At 33.6% G+C, this 20366-nt stretch overlaps 3 protein-coding genes and 1 long non-coding RNA gene across 4 annotated transcripts; 2 read left to right on the top strand and 2 right to left on the bottom strand.

The window, feature by feature from the left end:
- The first annotated feature begins 339 nt into the window (after positions 1-339).
- On the top strand, positions 340-916 carry LOC136070847 (uncharacterized). Its single transcript, XR_010632084.1, has 3 exons — positions 340-563; positions 671-766; positions 885-916. It is a non-coding gene; the product is annotated as an uncharacterized LOC136070847 (long non-coding RNA).
- A 65-nt stretch (positions 917-981) lies between these two features.
- Positions 982-6644, bottom strand: LOC112002929 (metacaspase-1). The gene is made up of 5 exons (XM_024035091.2): positions 6126-6644; positions 2486-2816; positions 1919-2039; positions 1563-1772; positions 982-1249 (listed from the first exon to the last, which is right to left on the bottom strand). The coding sequence occupies exons 1-5, from the start codon at positions 6508-6510 to the stop codon at positions 1190-1192; spliced, it is 1107 nt and encodes a 368-aa protein (XP_023890859.1). The 5' UTR covers positions 6511-6644; the 3' UTR covers positions 982-1189.
- A 3055-nt stretch (positions 6645-9699) lies between these two features.
- LOC112002928 (metacaspase-1) lies at positions 9700-14578 on the bottom strand. The gene is made up of 6 exons (XM_024035090.2): positions 14395-14578; positions 13814-14274; positions 12109-12439; positions 11235-11355; positions 10737-10952; positions 9700-9855 (listed from the first exon to the last, which is right to left on the bottom strand). The coding sequence occupies exons 2-6, from the start codon at positions 14241-14243 to the stop codon at positions 9796-9798; spliced, it is 1158 nt and encodes a 385-aa protein (XP_023890858.2). The 5' UTR covers positions 14244-14274; positions 14395-14578; the 3' UTR covers positions 9700-9795.
- Positions 14579-16727: 2149 nt separating this feature from the next.
- LOC112002932 (large ribosomal subunit protein eL43z) lies at positions 16728-19273 on the top strand. Its single transcript, XM_024035094.2, has 5 exons — positions 16728-16858; positions 17945-17984; positions 18611-18699; positions 18838-18920; positions 19015-19273. Exons 1-5 carry the CDS (start codon positions 16856-16858, stop codon positions 19076-19078), a joined length of 279 nt encoding a protein of 92 aa, XP_023890862.1. The 5' UTR covers positions 16728-16855; the 3' UTR covers positions 19079-19273.
- The last annotated feature ends 1093 nt before the right edge of the window (positions 19274-20366 follow it).

Raw genomic sequence — 20366 nt, 5'->3', positions numbered from 1 at the left:
ACTTAGACTTGACCGTGACTTAAAATGATCCATATGCATGACTTTTTTATAACGTAAAATAAAATGTTTTTTTTGTCAAAACAAATAGATCTTTAACATTTCTAAACACATAATAGAGGGTTTGAAACTATTCACCTCACATAAATATTTTAATTAATTAATTAATTAAAAAACATCAGCAACAACAACAACCCTTCACTTTCCAACGCCAGAATCCAAATAGATGGGAGCATAAAGTTTTTTGTTCTGGCTTCCTGAGGCTAACTTGGTGAGGTCCTTTATGGCTGATGCTGACTAAAGTTTCTGAAGATTCTATTTAGTAGGCCACTTTTGGTTGATTTGTTCCATCAACATTCACCATTAGGGACCAGAATTTCTTATCAACTAAGAAATTCCATTTGGTGTGAAGACAGTTCTTCACAGAAATTCATGTCTAAAAGTTTTCCATTACATAGCCCCTTTGGAATTCCATATTGCATTAATATGTTGGAAGGGTCCTATTCTGCTGTAGCTGCTTGTTTAAGAAGATGATGGCCAGAGTCATGATGACTGAGGACAGGGAGGTAGGGCTAAGTGTGTTTTATTATATGATTGTTTTATAGCCATGAATGAGAATCTTCAACTCCTTTTCAATGATTAAGTCTCAAATTTAGTCTTCCTGGATTTTCAGGTCATTGATTTCATAGCCTACCTAAGGAGATGGGAGCAGAGGCCAGAGGGTTAAAGCACTGATATTTTATTCGATTCTCGCCTTAAATGTACAAACGTAAGTACATTCTTCGAAGAGGATGAAGTCATTAAACCAATGATATTATACAAAGCTGTAACCTTTGCTTCTTTCATATGCTTCTTTCTGTAACTAATATTATGTCTAACGTCTCCAGGAAATGGCAGTCGCTTTTGTACATGATATGAGGTATTGTTCAGTTCCCTGAGGTAGTTTCTCTGGTTATAACTCATAAGAACATAATTTCCAAAAAATGAAAATGAAAATGAAAATGAAATTTCAGGTCAAAGTTGCTGCATGAATGTCATGTATAAAATATGGGGCTTGGACTTTGGAGACACAAAGCTTGTTCCATCAATAAAATACATCATAAGCAATGTGTTTTCAACAATAAAGAAAAACCCTTTCCTCAATATAATATTTAATTTCTAACTAATAAATCTGTAGATAGAATATAAAAAATCACAAGGAGAAAGGTTTTGTATACACATCAAATGTCTGGCAGGCAGTCAACTGTGGCTCCTGTAAACAAATAAAAACACAATGGAAAATGAGTTTAAAGTACTGAAAAATCATTGCTTGCATAAAATCAGGAAGACTTCATACATCATAGAATTGCTTATAGTAATTACACACATCTGATGAGCTTTGATTTAAGAGTAAATGGTGCATACTCATGCTTGGAAATTACTTGCAACTGACAAATAGGGTCACTTAAAAAAAAAAAAAAAAACCCCAAGGCAACAGGCACAGAATTTGAGAGTAAATATCACACAAAGAAGGACTTTCACTGTATGACATCATATATTAACTAAACAATATAGCAAGCAAATACCTGTCTTAGCCCACCACCAACACTGCCTCCTGTCACAAGCATGGTGAGGAGAGATGTCACAGCACCACCACCAAGGTCATTGCTTCCAGTACTCCGAATGGCAGTACGCATCGAACTGAGTACACTCCCATATGTAGTCGCATGCCCACGCTCAATTGCTTGGATGAAGCAGAAAGTCATGGCACCTGTTGATGTGATCCTTGATAGAGCCTGTCTCCATAAAAACATCGTATAACATGTTATTGCTGGTGTTGGTGTTATCACTGTTATCATCATCATCATGCCTTTTGATGTATAAAAACTTGTAGTTCCATAAAACATTTCCAAAGCGTCTGCTTAGATTTTCAAAAACTTACAGATGTATCAGCAGAGGTCTGATCATCATCGCACCCACTAAAGGAAATAACTTCTCCACCACTTGTTCCTTTCCATATACCTGATCGAGGGCGATGATCCTCCCATATATATTGTCCAGACCTATTACCAAGAAGGAAATTATAAGAACAGTAAAAGATTTGGTCCCAAAGATATATTAAAATGGTATAACTACAGATAAAAGAGAAGGAAATAAATTCAGATAACTTGAACTTAGTGAATGAACTGAATAGAAATAGAAGTGTCATTTCATTTCTTTTCTTTTCTTTTCTTTCTTCTTTAAGAGTGTAATTTCAATTTTTCAAAAACCATATAGAACAAAAGCAAGGTTCTAAGAAATTGTTCAGACATTATTAAAATGAAAACAGGATGTCCATCTCTCTGGAAATTCAAATTTTCTGAAAGACTTTGGTCTTCCACTACACCACTCCCAACTGCTATGTGCTAATAATATAATTATAACAAAGAAAAACTTAATATGTATATCTTTTTTTGCTGAAACTTAATGTATATTTATAAACCTACAAATGTATTTAATATAAACTAACCTGTTCATCCGGCAAAGGAATGGCAAATCTAGTACAGTGCCACTATGACAAGCATCTATTATTGCATGAAGCTTAACGCCAATAGGAAGAGGTCTGACAATTGTTGCATTGATCTCATCATCAACTATCATACCCTGAGTTTCGAAGTCCAAAGGACATAGAGTTTCATCGTATCCATCCACTTCATCACCATTATAGTTCCTCTGCCGTGAACCATGACCAGAATAGTGAAACACTAGGGAATCTCCTGGTTGGCAACCTTGAACAAGCCAATATAATGCCATCCTCATATTGTATTTAGTTGGAATTCTGTATGGATCAGTTTCTTCTTCTGCATTTCATATTTCAGGTAAGAATTACAACTATCATGTTCTAAAATGAGAGACATCAAAAATTTAGGTTGCTGGAACAGGCAACACCCATATGTCCTTCAATGATACAAATTAATGATGAATGACATTTAAAAAATTGCAATAAACTCAGTAATTAAAAATTGGTTTCTTAATACAGAGTCTGCTTCTGCCTCATTTGATTGCCTAGAAATACTGAAATAAAACTGTTTACAAATTAAGACTTTATTTATATAAATGAAGACGTTTGCAAATTGTATAACACTGGCAACTCTCTTTTTCTTTCATTTGGTTATAGGCAGCACCAAAAAAGTTTTTTATTTTTATTTTTTTATAAGTGAAACTTGTGTGGAAATTTATTTTTTAATACATACATAATGGGGGAGGGAAGGAGGGGGGCTTGAACCAATAGGCAGCACAAAAACACGAGGAAAATGTGGTGATTCCAGATTTTGAACTAATAAGTGCTAATCCTTGGGGGTGAGAGGAAGGAAAGAGGGGGAGGAGGGAGTCCTGATTATGCTCAACCCAAACACCAATCTAAGGTTGCAGTTCATGACTAGTTGAAAAGCATATTGCAAATCAAATCATGATAGGACACCTATGCTTTACCATGATTGGTTTGCAAAGTCCTGGCCCAAGCGTACCAAGCTTTGCTTTCTACCAGGTTACTTGTTTATACAGTCATGTTCTAGATAGGGAGAGCAAAAACCAAGTATTTAGTCTTTAAATAAATTTAAACCCCGCCATGCAACAGATTCTCAATGGTTCTTCAGAAAGGATAAAAGCAGTCAAGCAACCATGTTCCATTCAGAGGCTACTTTTGTCAGTCAAAACTAGACACCACATTGGTAATTGGTTTTAACCATATCGTACTGTCATGCATAACTAACACTGCAGAAGATCAACCTGGAAATCAACACCTTGACATGGAAAATTAGATGCCTTCCATCCTCCATAAATCACAGATATGAACCCTTGGCAATAACTTTCACACTCAAACAATACATACATGGTTTATTCAATAGATTAATGCCAAGTGCGACCAAAATATAGTGATGCTTTGGATCTAACAACAGAGCTGGCTTTATTGCCTTGCACAGAATTAATCAATTATTTGTAGCACTATGCATTGAGTTATCCCAAGGATCTTCTCTCCTAAGGCCTAAAGTTTTCATGCAAACCCTCAGCCACTTGTGGCACTTTGTGGATCTTGTAACACTGATGAATTGATTTCCTGTCATGCTTCTTGTTGCAGATTTGTGAAGAAATTTCATGAACAGAAGGCTTCTTCCTTCCTATCATGCTTCTTCTGGTAACTTCATTTTTTGCTAACTTCCTCTGGTAACTTTCCTGATGCTGACTGGTCAAAATCCTCTCATCTAGTATCATTGGTTTTTTTTTTTTTTCATGGGTAGCTCATCTAGTATCATTGGTTGCAGCAATGTTTTCTTTTTCTATTTTAAAGAAATTATTCGGTTACTCTTTAAGTGTGGTTAAACTGCACGGAAAAGACAACCACTACTTTAACTACCACTAAACCAAGTACACACACAAAAATTATCATCTGGCAAACAGCATTCACCAATAGACCTCATTCTGAATATGTTATGCTCACTTATCCATAAATAGAGTAAATGACTCAAAGCCGAATGATGCACCACTAACCTATGACTCATTTACTAACACAGCTTGAATTAATGCCTAGTTTTCTTGAAGTCCATGTCTCAAAGAAGTCTAGTAGCGAATATACTTCTTTAGCCAAAAAGGGGTGCAACTGGATAGCCATAAAACCAAAGAGTACAGGTTCTCTTGAAAATACATACTTTGGGTTCAATGCACATATATAATCACAATTTACTGAGTGGTAGGATCTACATAAAAAATATTGAACAGTAATGATACAGGCCGAAATTAATGATTGCATATGCACACTAACATCATAATTGACTTGATTTGAAATCCGTGCTTTCTTTACAGTTAATAAAGACATGTAAATACTTCCAGAAGTTAATAAGAGATTTTATCTTTCTTGACTTTCAATGTCAAATGATTTGGTGTGCTTAATGCAGCTCAATTTAATAAAACTGAATTCTGGATTGCAGGAAGCTAATGAAAATGCAATTGCTTTGGGTATGGAAAAGGCATTACTATGTCATTTCGTTGTGACTTCATTCTTGTGCTTTGAAATCTATAAACCTTTATTCCCAAAAAAAAAAAAAAAAAAAAAGGGTAGAGCTTATTTAAGCCACTAATTTGATAGAAAATTTATTTTTATGAAGAATTTTCTATCAAATGTGATTTAAAAAAAAAACTGTATGCTACTGATATAATATCTTGATCATGATGGGTGGAAGAATTAAAACATGGCATTTACTTACAATCTGATAATATGCATATATAATATCTTGATCATGATGGGCAAGGCTTACGTTTTGATCACCAATTATGAACACAATCCCTCGAAAATCTCAAATATTTGTTACTTTTATATTTCCTTTTATGTATGTTACAGTCCAGTTGTAGTTTCTTTCTTTGTATGGGTTTGGATGGTTTCGAGTTTATTATAATGTTGATTCCCTTTTACATGTGCTGGAAAAGCTAAATTTTTCTGTTTAAGATGGTTAAAAAATTCCCATTCAAGATTCAGCTTTATATGTGAGTTTGATGGGAGCTTCATCTACAACTACAACCAAAAAGAACCAAATTTACATACAAAGAGATTCTGAAATCAAACCTAAAACATACGTTATGCACATACACACAAAAATCTAAAGGAACCAAATTTATGAACTCGCATACAACCATAAATATACATAGTACACATACATGCATGACACACACATTACAGTTAAACTACCACTTGTCCCAAAATCCTAAGCTATTACAAAATGACGTATTTAATCATTTATGATTTAACCATTATCCTAACACATGAAATTTTTAACATTTTAAATAGAAAGGTAGCATAAATACAGAATTTAAACTCGAGACTAGCTATTATTATTTTATAATTCAATATTTTGGGGATGTGGGATTCTAGTTGAGCTACGAGTCTCTTGGACACGACTATCTATTATGATACCATGATAAGCTACCACTATTAAAAGTCACGAATTTAATCACTCAACCATTATTCTAATAGAAACTCTACTCTTAAGAGTGCATGATCATAATGACATTACAATAAGAGAGAGAGAGAGAGATCATACAAACATTCAAATGAATCCTAACCTTAAAAAGCAAAAAAAAGCAATGACATTTATTTACACAACATGGGGTGTACCTACCTGTGAGCATGAGAATGGACTCTTGAGGAAACTGGAACTTGTTGATCAACAGGTACTTCATGCACTTCGCATCGTTGATGCAACCTTTAAGCTCGTGCCTCGAGTACCTGTACGATATCCCAACTATCACCGCCTTCTTCCTCCCGTGCGCGTTCGGCGGGGGGCCCGGAGGCGCGTGGCTGTACGGCGAAGGAGCAGGCGGCGGCGGCGGCGCGTAGGATTGAGAAACAGCCGAAGAAGGAGGAGGCGGAGCATTGCGATGGTCGGCGATGTGGGTGACAGCCTGGCAGAGAGCGCAGCGAATCGCCGTGGCTCCAGCTGGGAGCTGCAGAGGGGTTTGGCAATTGGAGCAATTCACTAGCAATGGCGGAGGCCTCATCATCATGGTGATGAATGAAAAAAACTCGAAAGGGTATTATTGGGATTTTGAATTTAAAGTTTTGATCTTTGAGAGAGAGAGAGAGATACAGAGCTTGTTTTTGTTGAAGAAGAAAGAGAGAGCGTTGAGGTTTTTTTTTTTTTGTGTTTTTTAATAAATGGATATTATTATTTTAAGAATTTTGTTTGTTTGTTTGTTTAATCTTAATCCAACGCGGTTATTATGTCTGCGGAGGAATTATTATTAATTATTAATTAATATTAATTAAAAAATTAAAAAGATATACTTTATGAAGTTTTTTGTTTGGAGGAAGATCTGGCTGTGAGTTGTAACTTTGTAACTTCTGGTTGGTTGGTTGGACTTTTGTTGTTGAAAATCCGACGTAAGAACTAATAAAAAATAACCCCACTACTTTCTACTACTTTCTAGTTCTTTGATTTTATTTTTTTTAATCATTCGATCCAAGGAAAATTCGTAAGAACTACCAAAACATTGAGAATTTTTTTTTTTTTTGCAGTCAAAACATCTATAAATTATATTCCCCATTAAAAATATATTAAAAATATTAGTCTAATATAATAAGTTTAAACTCATTTTTTACTTATAGTAGTAGTCTAGAGTTTAGTCACTTATATATATTCATGTTAAGGTTTATTGTAATACAGATTATTGTAATATACTCTTACATAATAAAGATATAAAACCTGTTTAGTACATGTATTTAAAAATTAAAAATTATTATTTGAAAATATTTGTGAAAATATGTGTAGATAAAAAAAATTAAAATATATAAAATATTATTTAAAAATTAAAAATAATTGTTTAAAAACACAGACCAAACACCCCGATAGTATTTAAAAAATTCATTCGTTAACGTAAGCTGACAAGACTCACTATAAAAAATGAGGGGATAAAACATCATTTTTCGTGCTTAAGAATTATCCTCGATACAAAAATACTTTTTCGTTTATGGAAGTCGACGTAAGAATAGAAGAACTGCAATAACGAGTGAGTTGGGATATAAATCGGACTCTCATTTTGTAACGCGGCGAAAAGAGATGATGAGAGAGTTGTTGTAGGCCCGACATGGACAGACTGGCCAACACACCACCACCATACCTCTTCCAAAAAAAAAAAAAAAAAAAAAAAAAAAAAAGTCTTGTTAAAAAAACAAAACTTTGATTATTAATTGTAAAATATATTTTTATAGTAAAATAAAGTAATTTAAAAAATTTACTAATTTGTATGCTATTTTTAGTACTCATTTTATAATAAATGAACCTTGCACTCCTTTAAAAAAAAATTGTAATATACTTTTTTAATTTTAAAAATAAGTAAGGGAGTGCATGATCAAGAAATTTATGATTGGTTGTGAGGAAATGTTTTTTCCTCACCTTTTTACGCCACTAAATGGAACTATGGAAGCAGTGCCGCACTTACAATAAAAAATAATAATAAAATCACCTTTTTACACCACTTTGATTTGACTGTAGTTTTAAAATACCTTTTTATTTTTTAAAATTTGAAATACTTGTTTTTCATTCAATTGAGCCGATAAAGTAGTTAGTTTCCATTTGTATTCCATTTATTAACGGCAGGCAAGCTGTTCATGGGTCCGTTCCGGTCAAGTTTGTGCCCAACTTGAACTCAACTTGATGACTTTGGGTCCCTAATAATTGGACTTGTCGAAATTGGTTTCTTGAGAGCAAAGACCTGCCACCAACCGCCACAGGCATCAAGTTGGCTGATTTTTGGGTCTATAGTTTTTTAGTGGAATGCTAGTGTCACATTCTCTATTGGCTTCAAGTGGTTATTTTTCAATCATAGTTCGAGCACTCTAAGGCATGACTCATGAATGTCACCATGTTTATTATTGAATAACTCTCCTATATATTGTTTGCTGTGGGCCCAACCAAAATAAAAACTAAATTGGATTTTATTTGGATTCTAATTATGCTTTGACTTTAATATAATATATGATTCATCTTAAAAATTTACATTTCCTAAATCATTTTCAATACTCATTGTAGGGACCAGGTTCGGGGCTCCTGATGGGTTAAGGGAGTGGACCCAAGCCCAGCTAGCCCTGCAATTAATTTGTAGAGAGCGGGGTTAAGAACTAGGCCCTAGTAAGGGATGCAACGACCATGCGTGATAGCTCTCAGATGAAAGTGAACAATGATGCTCCTCGGCCTTTCTCTTAGGAGCTTGCAATTCTTATTACTTCCTTGGTGATTGGTTACAATTGCTCCCAGGAGAATGCAGATTGCTACCCTCCTTTTTCTTCTTTTTTCTCCCCCCTCCTTCCAAGAGGGGTCCCTTACATTATATACTCCTTTCCCCATTGATCATAACCTTACATTTGTTGAGCAACCAGGCCACTACTTGAGTACCTGTCCCATCAGCCACCTTCCCATTCTTCCTGTGGGTTGCGGCAACTAAGGCAACATTGTTCTGTAATCCCCTCCTCATTAGTGCGGCCAGGACGTTAGTTGTGGACATTTAATGTGGAGGTGACAGCTCGTCTTAGACTTGCTCCTCTGCCATGCTCCCATTGTTGACGCGTGGCACTTGCTCTTTCCTCCTCAGATATTCAAGAAGACCCCCCATTATGGTGTGGTGCTTGCGTACTTCTATGGTCTCGGATGTCTAAGGACGGAGTCATCCTGAGACCAGTTCCTTGGAGACTGAACTTCTTAGTTTTATCTTCGAACCCTACATACATCCTCGGCATGGGCTTTTGGGCCTGGTTTAAAGTGGGCCGAGGCTGCCTGACTTTCTGGCCCCACACTCATTATTCTAAATTCGTGCTATGTAATTAAATTGAGTATTAATAAAATAAATGCATTTGTTTTCATGGATTAATTATTTGTAGTGGTACAATAATTATTTATGTAAAATAAAATTTTATGATTACTTTTTGTAAGATTTATTTAAGAAACAACTTATTTGAAATATGATATTTTTGTTCAGATTGAGTTATTTTGGTAAACAAAGTATAATAATAAAAAACAACCCAAAATTAAATACACGCAATCAAGAAAATTAGTGGAAATAATTAAGTATTTTTCAATTCAATCAAGTAAAATGCTCAATATTCTTGATTATCATGTCTTTTTAATTAGATATAATCTAATTGAAGTTTATTTCGCAAATATTGTATCACATAATAAGTATTATACATGAGGCATAGTATAATTCCTTACAAAATATTTCGAAATAGCACGAGTCATCAACTAGTCAGTACCATTATATAATATTTCAACCTATAAATAAACTATTAAAAAAAAATCATAGGGAAAAAGGTTTTGTATACACATCAAATGGCTGGCAGGCAGTCAACTGTGGCCCCTGTAAACAAATAAAACACAATGGAAAATGAGTCAAAAGTACTAACAACTTATTGCTCGCATAAATTCAGGAAGACATCAAACATCACAGAAATTAATAAATAGTTATACACATCTGATGAGCTTTGACTTAAAGAGTAAATGGTCATTTAATTTTTTATTTTTATTTTTTAAATCTAATGCCATACATGCACATCAATTTGTAGTAGATATCCCATGAATAGAATTCTCTTGTCCGTGGTACTTTTTGTGTTATACTTCATAATCTATCAATTGCAATAGCTAATATATAATATTTTTTATTTTCGTTTTAAGATGAGATTATTTTCTATATAAAAATATATAATAAATTATGATTAATCGACGTTCTGTTTGTTTTAGAAATAATGTTTTTTAAAAAATGAGTCATTTTCCAAAAAGTATTTTCTATAAAACTGTCTCATTTTCCTATGTTTGGTAGAAACCTTAAATAAGTTAAAAACAATCTTCTAACACTTCTCTTATTTAACTTGCTGAGAGATGAAGCCGTTTTCCAAAATAATTTAATGGAAAACAATATCTAAGAATAATAAGGTATTTGACAAATCTAAAATAAAATGAATATTTATTTGTTATACGAGTTAAACGGATTGTGTTAAATGAGTCATTTCGGGTTAACACAAATAAATTGGTGTGTCAAACGTGTCTATTGCGAGTCACGCGGGTTAACCCGCTTATGACCTATTTCTTATCATGTCGCTTTCGGGTTGATCTATTTATGACCCAAACCTACTAAGGCCCGATCCTAACCCACAAAAACCCGTGTTGAATTCGGGTCATGTTCACGAGTTGGGTCGAATATTGACCACCCTAAGATTAAGTAACAATATAAGAAGCAAATACCTGTCTTAGCCCACCACCAACACTTCCTCCTATCAAAAGCATATTAAGGAGAGATGTCACAGCACCACCACCAACACCAAGGTCATTTCTGCCCGTACATCGAATGGCAGTACGCATGGAATTGAGTACACTCCCATATGTAGTTGCATGCCCACTCTCAATTGCTTGGATGAAGCAGTAAGTCATGGCTCCTGTCGATGTTGTCTTTGATAGAGCCTGCAATCTCCATAAAAACATCATATAACATCTTGTTGCCGGTGTCGTCATTATTGTTATGGAAAAATCTTGTTTCATACTCGTTATTGCATACTCAGTACATATTCTCTTTAAAATTGTGTTTTCAAAACGCGATTTCAGATAAAATTGTAAAATTACGTTTTTTTATCATTAATATCGTATGTTATCATCATCTTCATGTCTTTCGTGCTATATGATAACTAGTATAGTTCTATAAAACATTTCCAAAGTGCATGTTGGCTTGCATTTACAAATACATACAGATGATTCAGCAGAGGTCTGATCATCCTCGCAACTACTAAAGGAAATAAGTTCTCCACCACTTGTTCCTTTCCATACACCTGATCGAGGGCGATGATCCTCCCATATATATTGTCCAGCCCTATTATTACCAAGAAGAAAGTGTAAGTTGTGGATAAGAAAAACTTTATAAAATACATAGTAATTTGGGGAAATGTTTTACAATAAATTATGTTGAAAAAAGAAAAACTGAAACTCGATGAAAATATGAGTGTTAAGTATCATTTATATTTAGATCATCCATGATTAAAAAAAAAAATCAGATAGTATAATTAGATAACAAAGAAAAACTTTATATGTACATGTTATGTGTAAAGTGCCCATGTATGTGGATAGCTTTGCTTCAAAGTTGATGTTATCTTTTAGCAATTGTAATCGTAGTCATCTACATATGTTGGATAAGTACTCATTCTTATTGTTAATAAGAATGCATATCAGAATTTATAAAAATTAAAGTCTATTGTTGGTTTGATTTTTCCTCGAATTAAAACAAATTATTTTCTCTTTCCCATTGTACAAATCACTCTGAAAAAAAGTGTGTCACATGCTTAATTCACCAAAGCCCCACCAGTGCTCACTGCTCAATTTGTGTTGCTTGCGAAGAATGAGGTGGCCATAATAGTACATTTATAAACTAAAAACATGTTTAATGTTAGGGAAAATTTTCTCTTACATTGTTGATATACATTTTGCACACACAATATTCATAATTTCACGAGCAATGTCCATATTCTTTTTATTATTGATACTCATATTTAAAATATGAAATAAGTGATGTATGTGTGCAACGAAAAATAAAGAGCGTGCGATAATCAAAGCTTTTAGTATCACTAACCTATTCATCCGACAAAGAAATGGCAAATCTAGTACCGTGCCACTATGACCAGCATCTATTATTGCATGAAGCTTAACACCAAGAGGAAGAGGTCTGACAATTGTTGCATTGATATCATCATCAACAATCATACCCTGAGTTTCGAAGTCCAAAGGACATAGAGTTTCATCGTATCCATCGACTTCATTTCCTCTAGAGTTCCTCTGTCGTGAGCCATGACCAGAATAGTGAAACAATAGAGAATCTCCTGGTTGGCAACCTTGTACAAGCCAATTTAATGCCATCCTAATGTTGTACTTAGTTGGAATTCTGTATGGATCAATTTCTTCTTCTGCGTTTCATATTTCAGGTAAGAATTATCACTATCATGTTTTAAGAATTACCACAGCCATAACTAGTGAAGTTCTATAAAACCTTTGTTTCTTAAGGCAGGGTTTGCTTAGAAAAGCTGAAATAAAACTGTTTTCTAAATTAAGTATTTGCTTTTATTGTTTCTAAAAAAAAGAGTATTTGCTTTTACTGGTAGGCCTCTCAGTCAAGCAAAAACAAACATTGCACAAATCAACCTGAAAAGTAACACCTTGACATGGGAATCCTCCAAAAATCGCAGATATGTAACCTTGGTAATAATGACTAGTGAGACCAACATATGGTGATGATTTGGATGTATCAACAGATCTAGCTTTATTGCCTTGCACAGATCTATTCAATTATTTGTAGGCCAATTGATGGAAGGAGCATATTTAAAATTATTTCAACATTTATTATTTCAATTTTTTTTTCTCATTTGAAATTTCATATTTTCTAAATTTCACTTTTGAATTTTGAATTTAATTTTGGCATGATAAACAAAAGTTTACCATATTGGCAAATCCAATTTTAAAAGCCACCCAATTATCATATTTATAAGCAAGCACTAGTTCCCCTAGAAGACCTAGGAAAGTCTCGTTTTTTCTTAAAAAATATGATGCCTCTAAAAGGATGTCTTCCATTTAATTAGCAGCCAAGGCCAAGACTAGAAGACAGAGTCCTACCATCACTAGCGATTCAAGATAGAGAGATAGCAAGCCAAAACGACGACGGGAGATGATCGTTTGGACATGAGACGTGGACAAGTTTTAGCCTAGCTCTTAGAAGAAGGTACTCTCAAATCCTATTTAAAAAAGGCTCCAAGAAAGTTTGAGCATTACAATTTGAATTCAAAATTTCTAATTAGAAAATAATTTTTTTAGCTTAGTGGTGACTCCAAACACCGTTAGGGGATGAAGTCTAGGGTTTCCTACATATTCTGGGTAGTAAAACCAAGAATTTGTCTTTGTCTTTTTTTTTTTCTTTTTCTTTTCCTTATTTCTATTTTCCGCACTTGTCATCCTAGATCAACTAAGCGGTAGGCTCAAGCAAGATACAAGAGGCAAGCTCAATCGAGAATATACTAGCACATATAATGCTTTACATAGTACAATCCAAATCAACCTAATATATGCTTAGACATATATATCCACACTCTCACACATGAAATTTTGGTTGCAAAAGCAAGCTAAAGGATGAGGCCTTACTAACATACATACATACATACATAATGATCATACTCATGTTGCAAATTACTACAATAAGAAAGAGATGAAACAAACCATTATGATAAGAGTCACAGATATCTTGGGGGAAGTGAAACTTATAGATCAAAGATACAAAGATACACACATACCGGTGAGCATGAGAATGGACTCTTGGGGGAAGTGAAACTTATTGATCAAGAGGTATCGCATGCATTTAGCGTCATTGATGCAACCTTTGAGCTCGTACCATGAGTACCTATATAATATCCCCACGATCACCGCCTTCTTTCTCCCGTGCGCATTGATGGGAGGCCCTGGAGGCATGTGGTTGTACAGCAATGGAGAAGGAGGCACGTTGTATAAGGGCAAAGTTGAAAAAGGAGGAGCAGGAGCAGGAGCAGGCAGCATATTGCGAGTATTAACGATGTGCGTGATAGCTTGGCATAGTGCACATCGGATCGCTGTGGCACCTGCAGGGAGCTGCAAAGGCGTGCGGCAATTGGAACAATTCACTAGCATCATCATGGTTCTTGATTTCTTGGTAATTTTGGGCCCAAAGGGCACTACACTGATTTCCATGGTAGAGGCGTTACACGTATCCCTGTTACACCTAAAATCATCTCCCAATCATGGGTGTAATTGATGATTAAACGCAGTTATTTTAATTTATTTGGTTAATCATATAAATTTTTTGCTAAGAAAATTTTCAACTTACAAAGTTATAACTTACCAGAGTTAACTTTGAACTTTGATTGGAGGAGCTTGGAACTTCATGTCCTGGTTGGACCTCAGTTCTTATTAGAAATCCGACGTATTAAGAAGGTTTACTCCTTTCTTTTTGTTTTGGATCGGTCTAGAGCTGAGAAGTAATTAAGAACCACAGTGATAAAAACTAAAAAGTTGTGCAATGACACTAGGATTGTTACACACTTATAATTTATTTGCCACTGTACTGAGAGAGTATATATAGGAAATGAAAGGAATCAGGAATGTAATTGATTGAACAAGTTGGACTCGGTTGAATAAAGGAGTTTTACACATGTACGATTGGCCTTGGTCATAGTGGGCACACATTTTGTTTTCATTTGTATAGTATTCTATTCTAGTCTTATCTTTTTTTCTTCTTCTTTTTTGAGTAATATTCTAGTCTTACCTTAGGCAAAATATGGAAGTGGCACTAGAAATTGGATATGCTTTGTGCTTTCTAAAATTCTATTCATTTTTTTGGATATAAATAGATTTAATTTTATCGTATAAATAATAGTTGAAATAAATATTTTTCAAAAAAATAATTTAAATAAATACCAACATAATGATATTCAATACATATTCAATATTTATAGGATAACAAAATCAAATTCACTTATTTTAAAAGAGTTCATATATTATATTAAAGTCAATGCAAGATCATAATCTAAAATTGATTTTAAATTAGTTTTTAATTGTTGTATAATTTTATGCTACTATCCTTCTTTTTTTTTTCCCGAACAAAATGTTATGTATCTAATTTCATTTTTTTAATTTTCATACCAAGTGATCGATTCTTAATACTCAACCTAAAAACTGAGATAATCGTCTCACTCACCTAATTAAGACCACATCATCATCACTGTTGTTGAATGTTTTCGTGTATATGCATGCATTACAATATAGTGAATATAGTTTTAAAAACTTTGTGCGGTGGATATGTTACAATCTTCAAAAATTTATATCACACTTGGGAGGATATGAACCATATAATTTGCTTGTAGACTTCTTTATATAAGGAGATTTTTTTCTCCACACTCCATTGACATAAGATCCGGAAATTGAATCCCTATTAAAACATAAATAAATTTACTTTTCAACATGAGAGACAAGATGGAGGGGTAATTTATACAGCCCTCGATTACAATATAGTGAATATAGTTTTAAAAACTTTGTGCGGTGGATATGTTACAATCTTCAAAAATTTATATCACACTTGGGAGGATATGAACCATATTATTTGCTTGTAGACTTCTTTATATAAGGAGATTTTTTTCTCCACACTCCATTGACATAAGATCCGGAAATTGAATCCCTATTAAAACATAAATAAATTTACTTTTCAACATGAGAGACAAGATGGAGGGGTAATTTATACAGCCCTCGAACAGACCCATAGATTCTTTATACAGCCTTATGACTATAGATTCTTTATCAATAAGTTTAGAGTCACAAAAATTGTCATAAAAAATTCGTAATTATTGAGATGGTAACCTTTGAAATATCCATCACTTTGAATCAAGTGCCAAGAGGTTGTGGGTTCAAGTACCTACTACTGACTCGAACTTCAAAATGTAGAAAACATGGTAATGAGGTTAAGTAGCGGTATGCCTTGATATACACTAGTGGTACCCATGAGCTTACCAAAAAACCCCAAGTGACAATGTACCATGGGATGGGGGGTAATGACTACACAAGCGAATCCCCTTTTTTTTTCCCTAGAAAATAAAAAAAGATAATAAAGTGATGTCAATAGAAGACTTAGATAAAAACCAATAAAAACTTGTCAATGCAACTATATTATGAAAAATGTCATGCAACATTACTCATTCTTTAATTGTTATGTTTAAATGGTCATTAAATAATTTTAAAAAAATTGAAAATCCATAAGAAAAAATATATGGCTGCAAGCAAGTTGAATTTTAAAATATTATGATTTTTTTTATTAATTTTATCTCAAACATGAGTCAAACTTGGAACGAGCTCAATTTTATTACCAAACAAAATTACATGTTCAAATTTGTTTATGTATTACTTGATTATTAATTTATTACTTTTCTATAAATATTAAACACTACAACTAAAATTCTATAAAAAAAAAAATTATAATTATACAATGAGAATTAATAGTTATATTATTATATTTGAGTGAGGAATATCAAATTTAGCCCAAGCTTTATATATGGTTAAAATTTGCAATTTTGTCTTAAAATAAAATCCAAAAGAGAAGTTGGAAACTCATAGGCCTTTGGGTTCACAAACCCGGCCCACGAACACAGGCCTCAAAGAGAAAACATAAACCCTAGTGGCCTCTCTCTCTGTGTCTTTATATATAAATACATATATATAATGCAATTAACGAAACGATACGCTTAGCTTGGCCGCTCGTGAACAGAGAGAGTTCATCTTCTAGGGTTTCCAGCTCCTCCTAAGCCCCAACCAAAATGGTACTCTCTCAGCTTTGTGATGTTCAAGTTTGAACTGGAAAATGGATCTGATTTATGTTTTTGGCATTTGGGTTTTGAGAAAACTGTTAGCTTTTAGATTTAAAATTGTGTTTGCTTTCATTTTTCCCTGTTGTTTGGTTGCTGAGAAAATAATAAAAGGAGAATTTTTATTGTTTGTTTGTTGTTTATATGACGTTATTATGCTTACCCATATGCTGGTTTAGCTTGAATCTGATGATTTTTTCCGGTTTGGAAATTATTATATCGTTTTTTTTGAAAATATTTGATTTGAAATCAGCTTAAGCAAACCAATTGAAATAGATGGTTTAAGTAGCTTAGAGGCTTTGAATCTATTAAAGATTTTCTGGGTTGTTTATATTTTGTTGGAATTTTTAATTGCTGAAGTAATATTAAAAGAAAATAGCTCAATCCCGTTGAACAATAGTATTATAGATGATTGTCTTCTTTTTACCCAGAAGACAATGGTTTAAGGTTTATATGTTTCGATGTGCTGTGATAGTGTGTATTGGAGTATAGGGTGGTTCTTTTGTAATGGTATGGAGATCCTATAATTTTGGACATGCTATGTTGGGTGGTAACTAAAGTTGTGATTCCAATTGGGTTGATATGAATAGGTTTAACCCATTTTTTGGGATGTTTACATTTTGCTTCTGAAAATGTCGATGCAACTTAAGAGTGGTAGTACTTGTGCACTGCTTTATGGGCCTACTTTGTAGTTTGATATCCTAGGCTGCTGTTTTATTGTCCTATTTTTGTGAAAGCATGTGTTGCCATCTGGTCTGTGTGATTTCTGAATGATTTTGTATGTAATGAGATGACTTATTGCATAATTTTTTGGAAGTTTTTCTTTTATTATATGAGTAATAGCAGTGTGATAATTTTTTTTTCCTTGAGCTTTTGATTCTAGTGTTGTTTCTTTGTTCCTGTTTACCAGTAATGGATGTGTTTATTGTTGGTTGATGTTAATCATAGATATGAAAATGACTATTTCTGGGTTGCCTTTTAATGTTTGTTTTTTATGGTTTGTGCCTTACCTTATGTCTTGATCATTCTGATGGTATGCAGACTAAGAGAACCAAGAAGGCCGGTATCGTTGGGAAGTATGGTAAGTTCTACATACAAATTTTTATCTTTGATATACATCTCTTGAAAATTATAGATCAATGGGAAGATGTGCTACTCTTTTTTGCATTCACACTACTGGGCTAGAATAATTGTAGATGATAAGAAAAAAAAGGTTAATGTTGTGTAGTTAGCATGGTAGGTTGGCCATTCCCTCCTCTAAGTGGCTGGTTTGTGGTAAATGAGACTCAAATAATCTGACTTGCTAATGAAATCTCACGTTTGATTTTATGGACTGAATTTTGTGTGGCATACTATGCTTAATATTACAAATTCTTGCAATTGTCGTTGTATCATTCACTCAGGAGTCAGGATGCTGTCAAAAGTTTCATTTTTCAAATACTTGTGCAAAATTTATAGAAGCCATGAATACAAACTCAACTTAAACAAATTGAAGATTCAAAACCTAAACAAACCCAATGTTCAAAACCATAAAAGGAGGACCTGACTTATATAAAATCATGGACCAGCATGTGGCCAACCCAATCTACACTCCCAAACACTGTTACTTCCTAGCAAATTGGCAAGATTAATATAAGAACCTAACTAATTAAGAACCAACTGCATCTTTTATGATTAAGTTATCATACTTATATTGTTTTATTTCAGGGACCCGATATGGTGCTAGTTTGAGGAAGCAGATTAAGAAGATGGAAGTCAGCCAGCACAGCAAATACTTCTGCGAGTTTTGCGGGAAGGTATCTCCCCTTGTGTCCATCTCTTATCATTGAGTGACTACTCAGATGCTGGACTCTGGTTAATGGCTTTACTGGAGTTCCATTTGAGTCTCTGCTTTAATTCAAGCTATCATTTTAATGAATGGTATAATTTTGCAGTTTGCAGTGAAGAGAAAGGCTGTGGGCATCTGGGGTTGCAAGGATTGTGGAAAAGTGAAAGCAGGAGGTGCTTACACATTGAAGTAAGGATTTTTCTCAAAGCTTTGAGTTTGTTATTCATTTAAAAGTTTGGCAGTTGAGGATTCTAATTTCTGTTTTTCTGCTTTACTTTGACAGTACTGCAAGTGCTGTGACTGTTAGGAGTACCATCAGAAGGCTGAGGGACGCAACTGAGAGTTGAACTGCATTTTCTTGTTTGTCTTAAATTTTGACATTATCGTTCTCAATGTAGTTTTTGTTAAAGGATGTTAAACTGAGCTGGGAGTATCTTATTTTCATATTTTGTCAGATGTCCTGATGCGGACCTAGCAGATTCATCTGGTTTTGATGTTTATTATTAATTTTTACTTTAAAGGCAGCAGCTTTGTTTCTCTTCTGTCTGGGTTTGCATGATGTATGAAATTAAGGTTGATAGGCCATCCTAAAGTGTCTAATTAAGTCTTTTATATGCTAAACGCATTAGAGTAACTCTTTTCTCTTTTATATGTTATTGGTTCTAATGTAAATCTACTATTGAAATTTCTTTTTTGCCTACCAGTAATAAGTAAAAACTTATCATTTAAAATTTGTTGTGAAAATAGTATTTTTCAATATATAATTTGTCTTTAAACTTTACCAAAAGCTCATTTTGATTTTTCGTCCCTAATCTTTGTAAATGGTGCTTATTCAATAGTCTACGGACAAAAATAGGAACAAAGAACTTTTTTCAATTATATAGGAATAAAAAAAAGAATAATATATATATATATATATATTTTCATATAGAGTTTTGAGCAGAAAAAGTGAAAACATTTCAATAGGTTAGGAATGAAGAACCGACTCTTTAAAATTTATGAGTAATATATGTACCTTTGTTAATCATTATAGCAACTGAGAAACAGAATTGGAGTTTTAGGATTTTAGTTGTTTTTGCCTCAATCTTAGCGCTAGTATCTAGCGAACACATGCTTTGATTCTTTATAGAGATTGATATCAGCACTATTTTATTAATTAATTTTCCAATTGTTTTATTTTCAATCGATAAATTTTTTGGTAATGAATGAATCAATGAATATAGGTAATAGTTGTTTTCGGTAATCACCTTCATTTTCAATGGTTAAATACCATGAATTTTTTTAATAAAAAAAAACTCAACGAAAAATCACCCTGGTGAGGCATTTTCACCATTATAAATGTATTATCTGCTGTTGACTCGCATAATTTGATGAGTTTGCAAATGGTTTCACCAGAAAATGCTGTAGACTAGTGTAATGTATTCAGGGTTTCAACCAGGGCAGGTGCATTCAGTTTGGTCATGTAGGATTTGTATCTGTTGGCAAGAATCATACACGTAGTTTGTGGATACCATCTTCCTTTTCTCATTCCAGTTCCTTCAAAACACAGCAACATGGATCATTATTTATTCTTATGTTTGGTAGTGCAGAAAATTCATAAAAAAGATTCAATCACTTTGCTTGGTTTATTTATTC

This window comes from Quercus suber, unplaced genomic scaffold (genome assembly GCF_002906115.3).
Source record: "Quercus suber isolate HL8 unplaced genomic scaffold, Cork oak 2.0 scaffold_264, whole genome shotgun sequence".
NCBI classification, from domain to species: domain Eukaryota; kingdom Viridiplantae; phylum Streptophyta; class Magnoliopsida; order Fagales; family Fagaceae; genus Quercus; species Quercus suber.
Note: the sequence above shows the minus strand (reverse complement) of the source record. Positions and strands in the feature narration are given on the sequence as shown.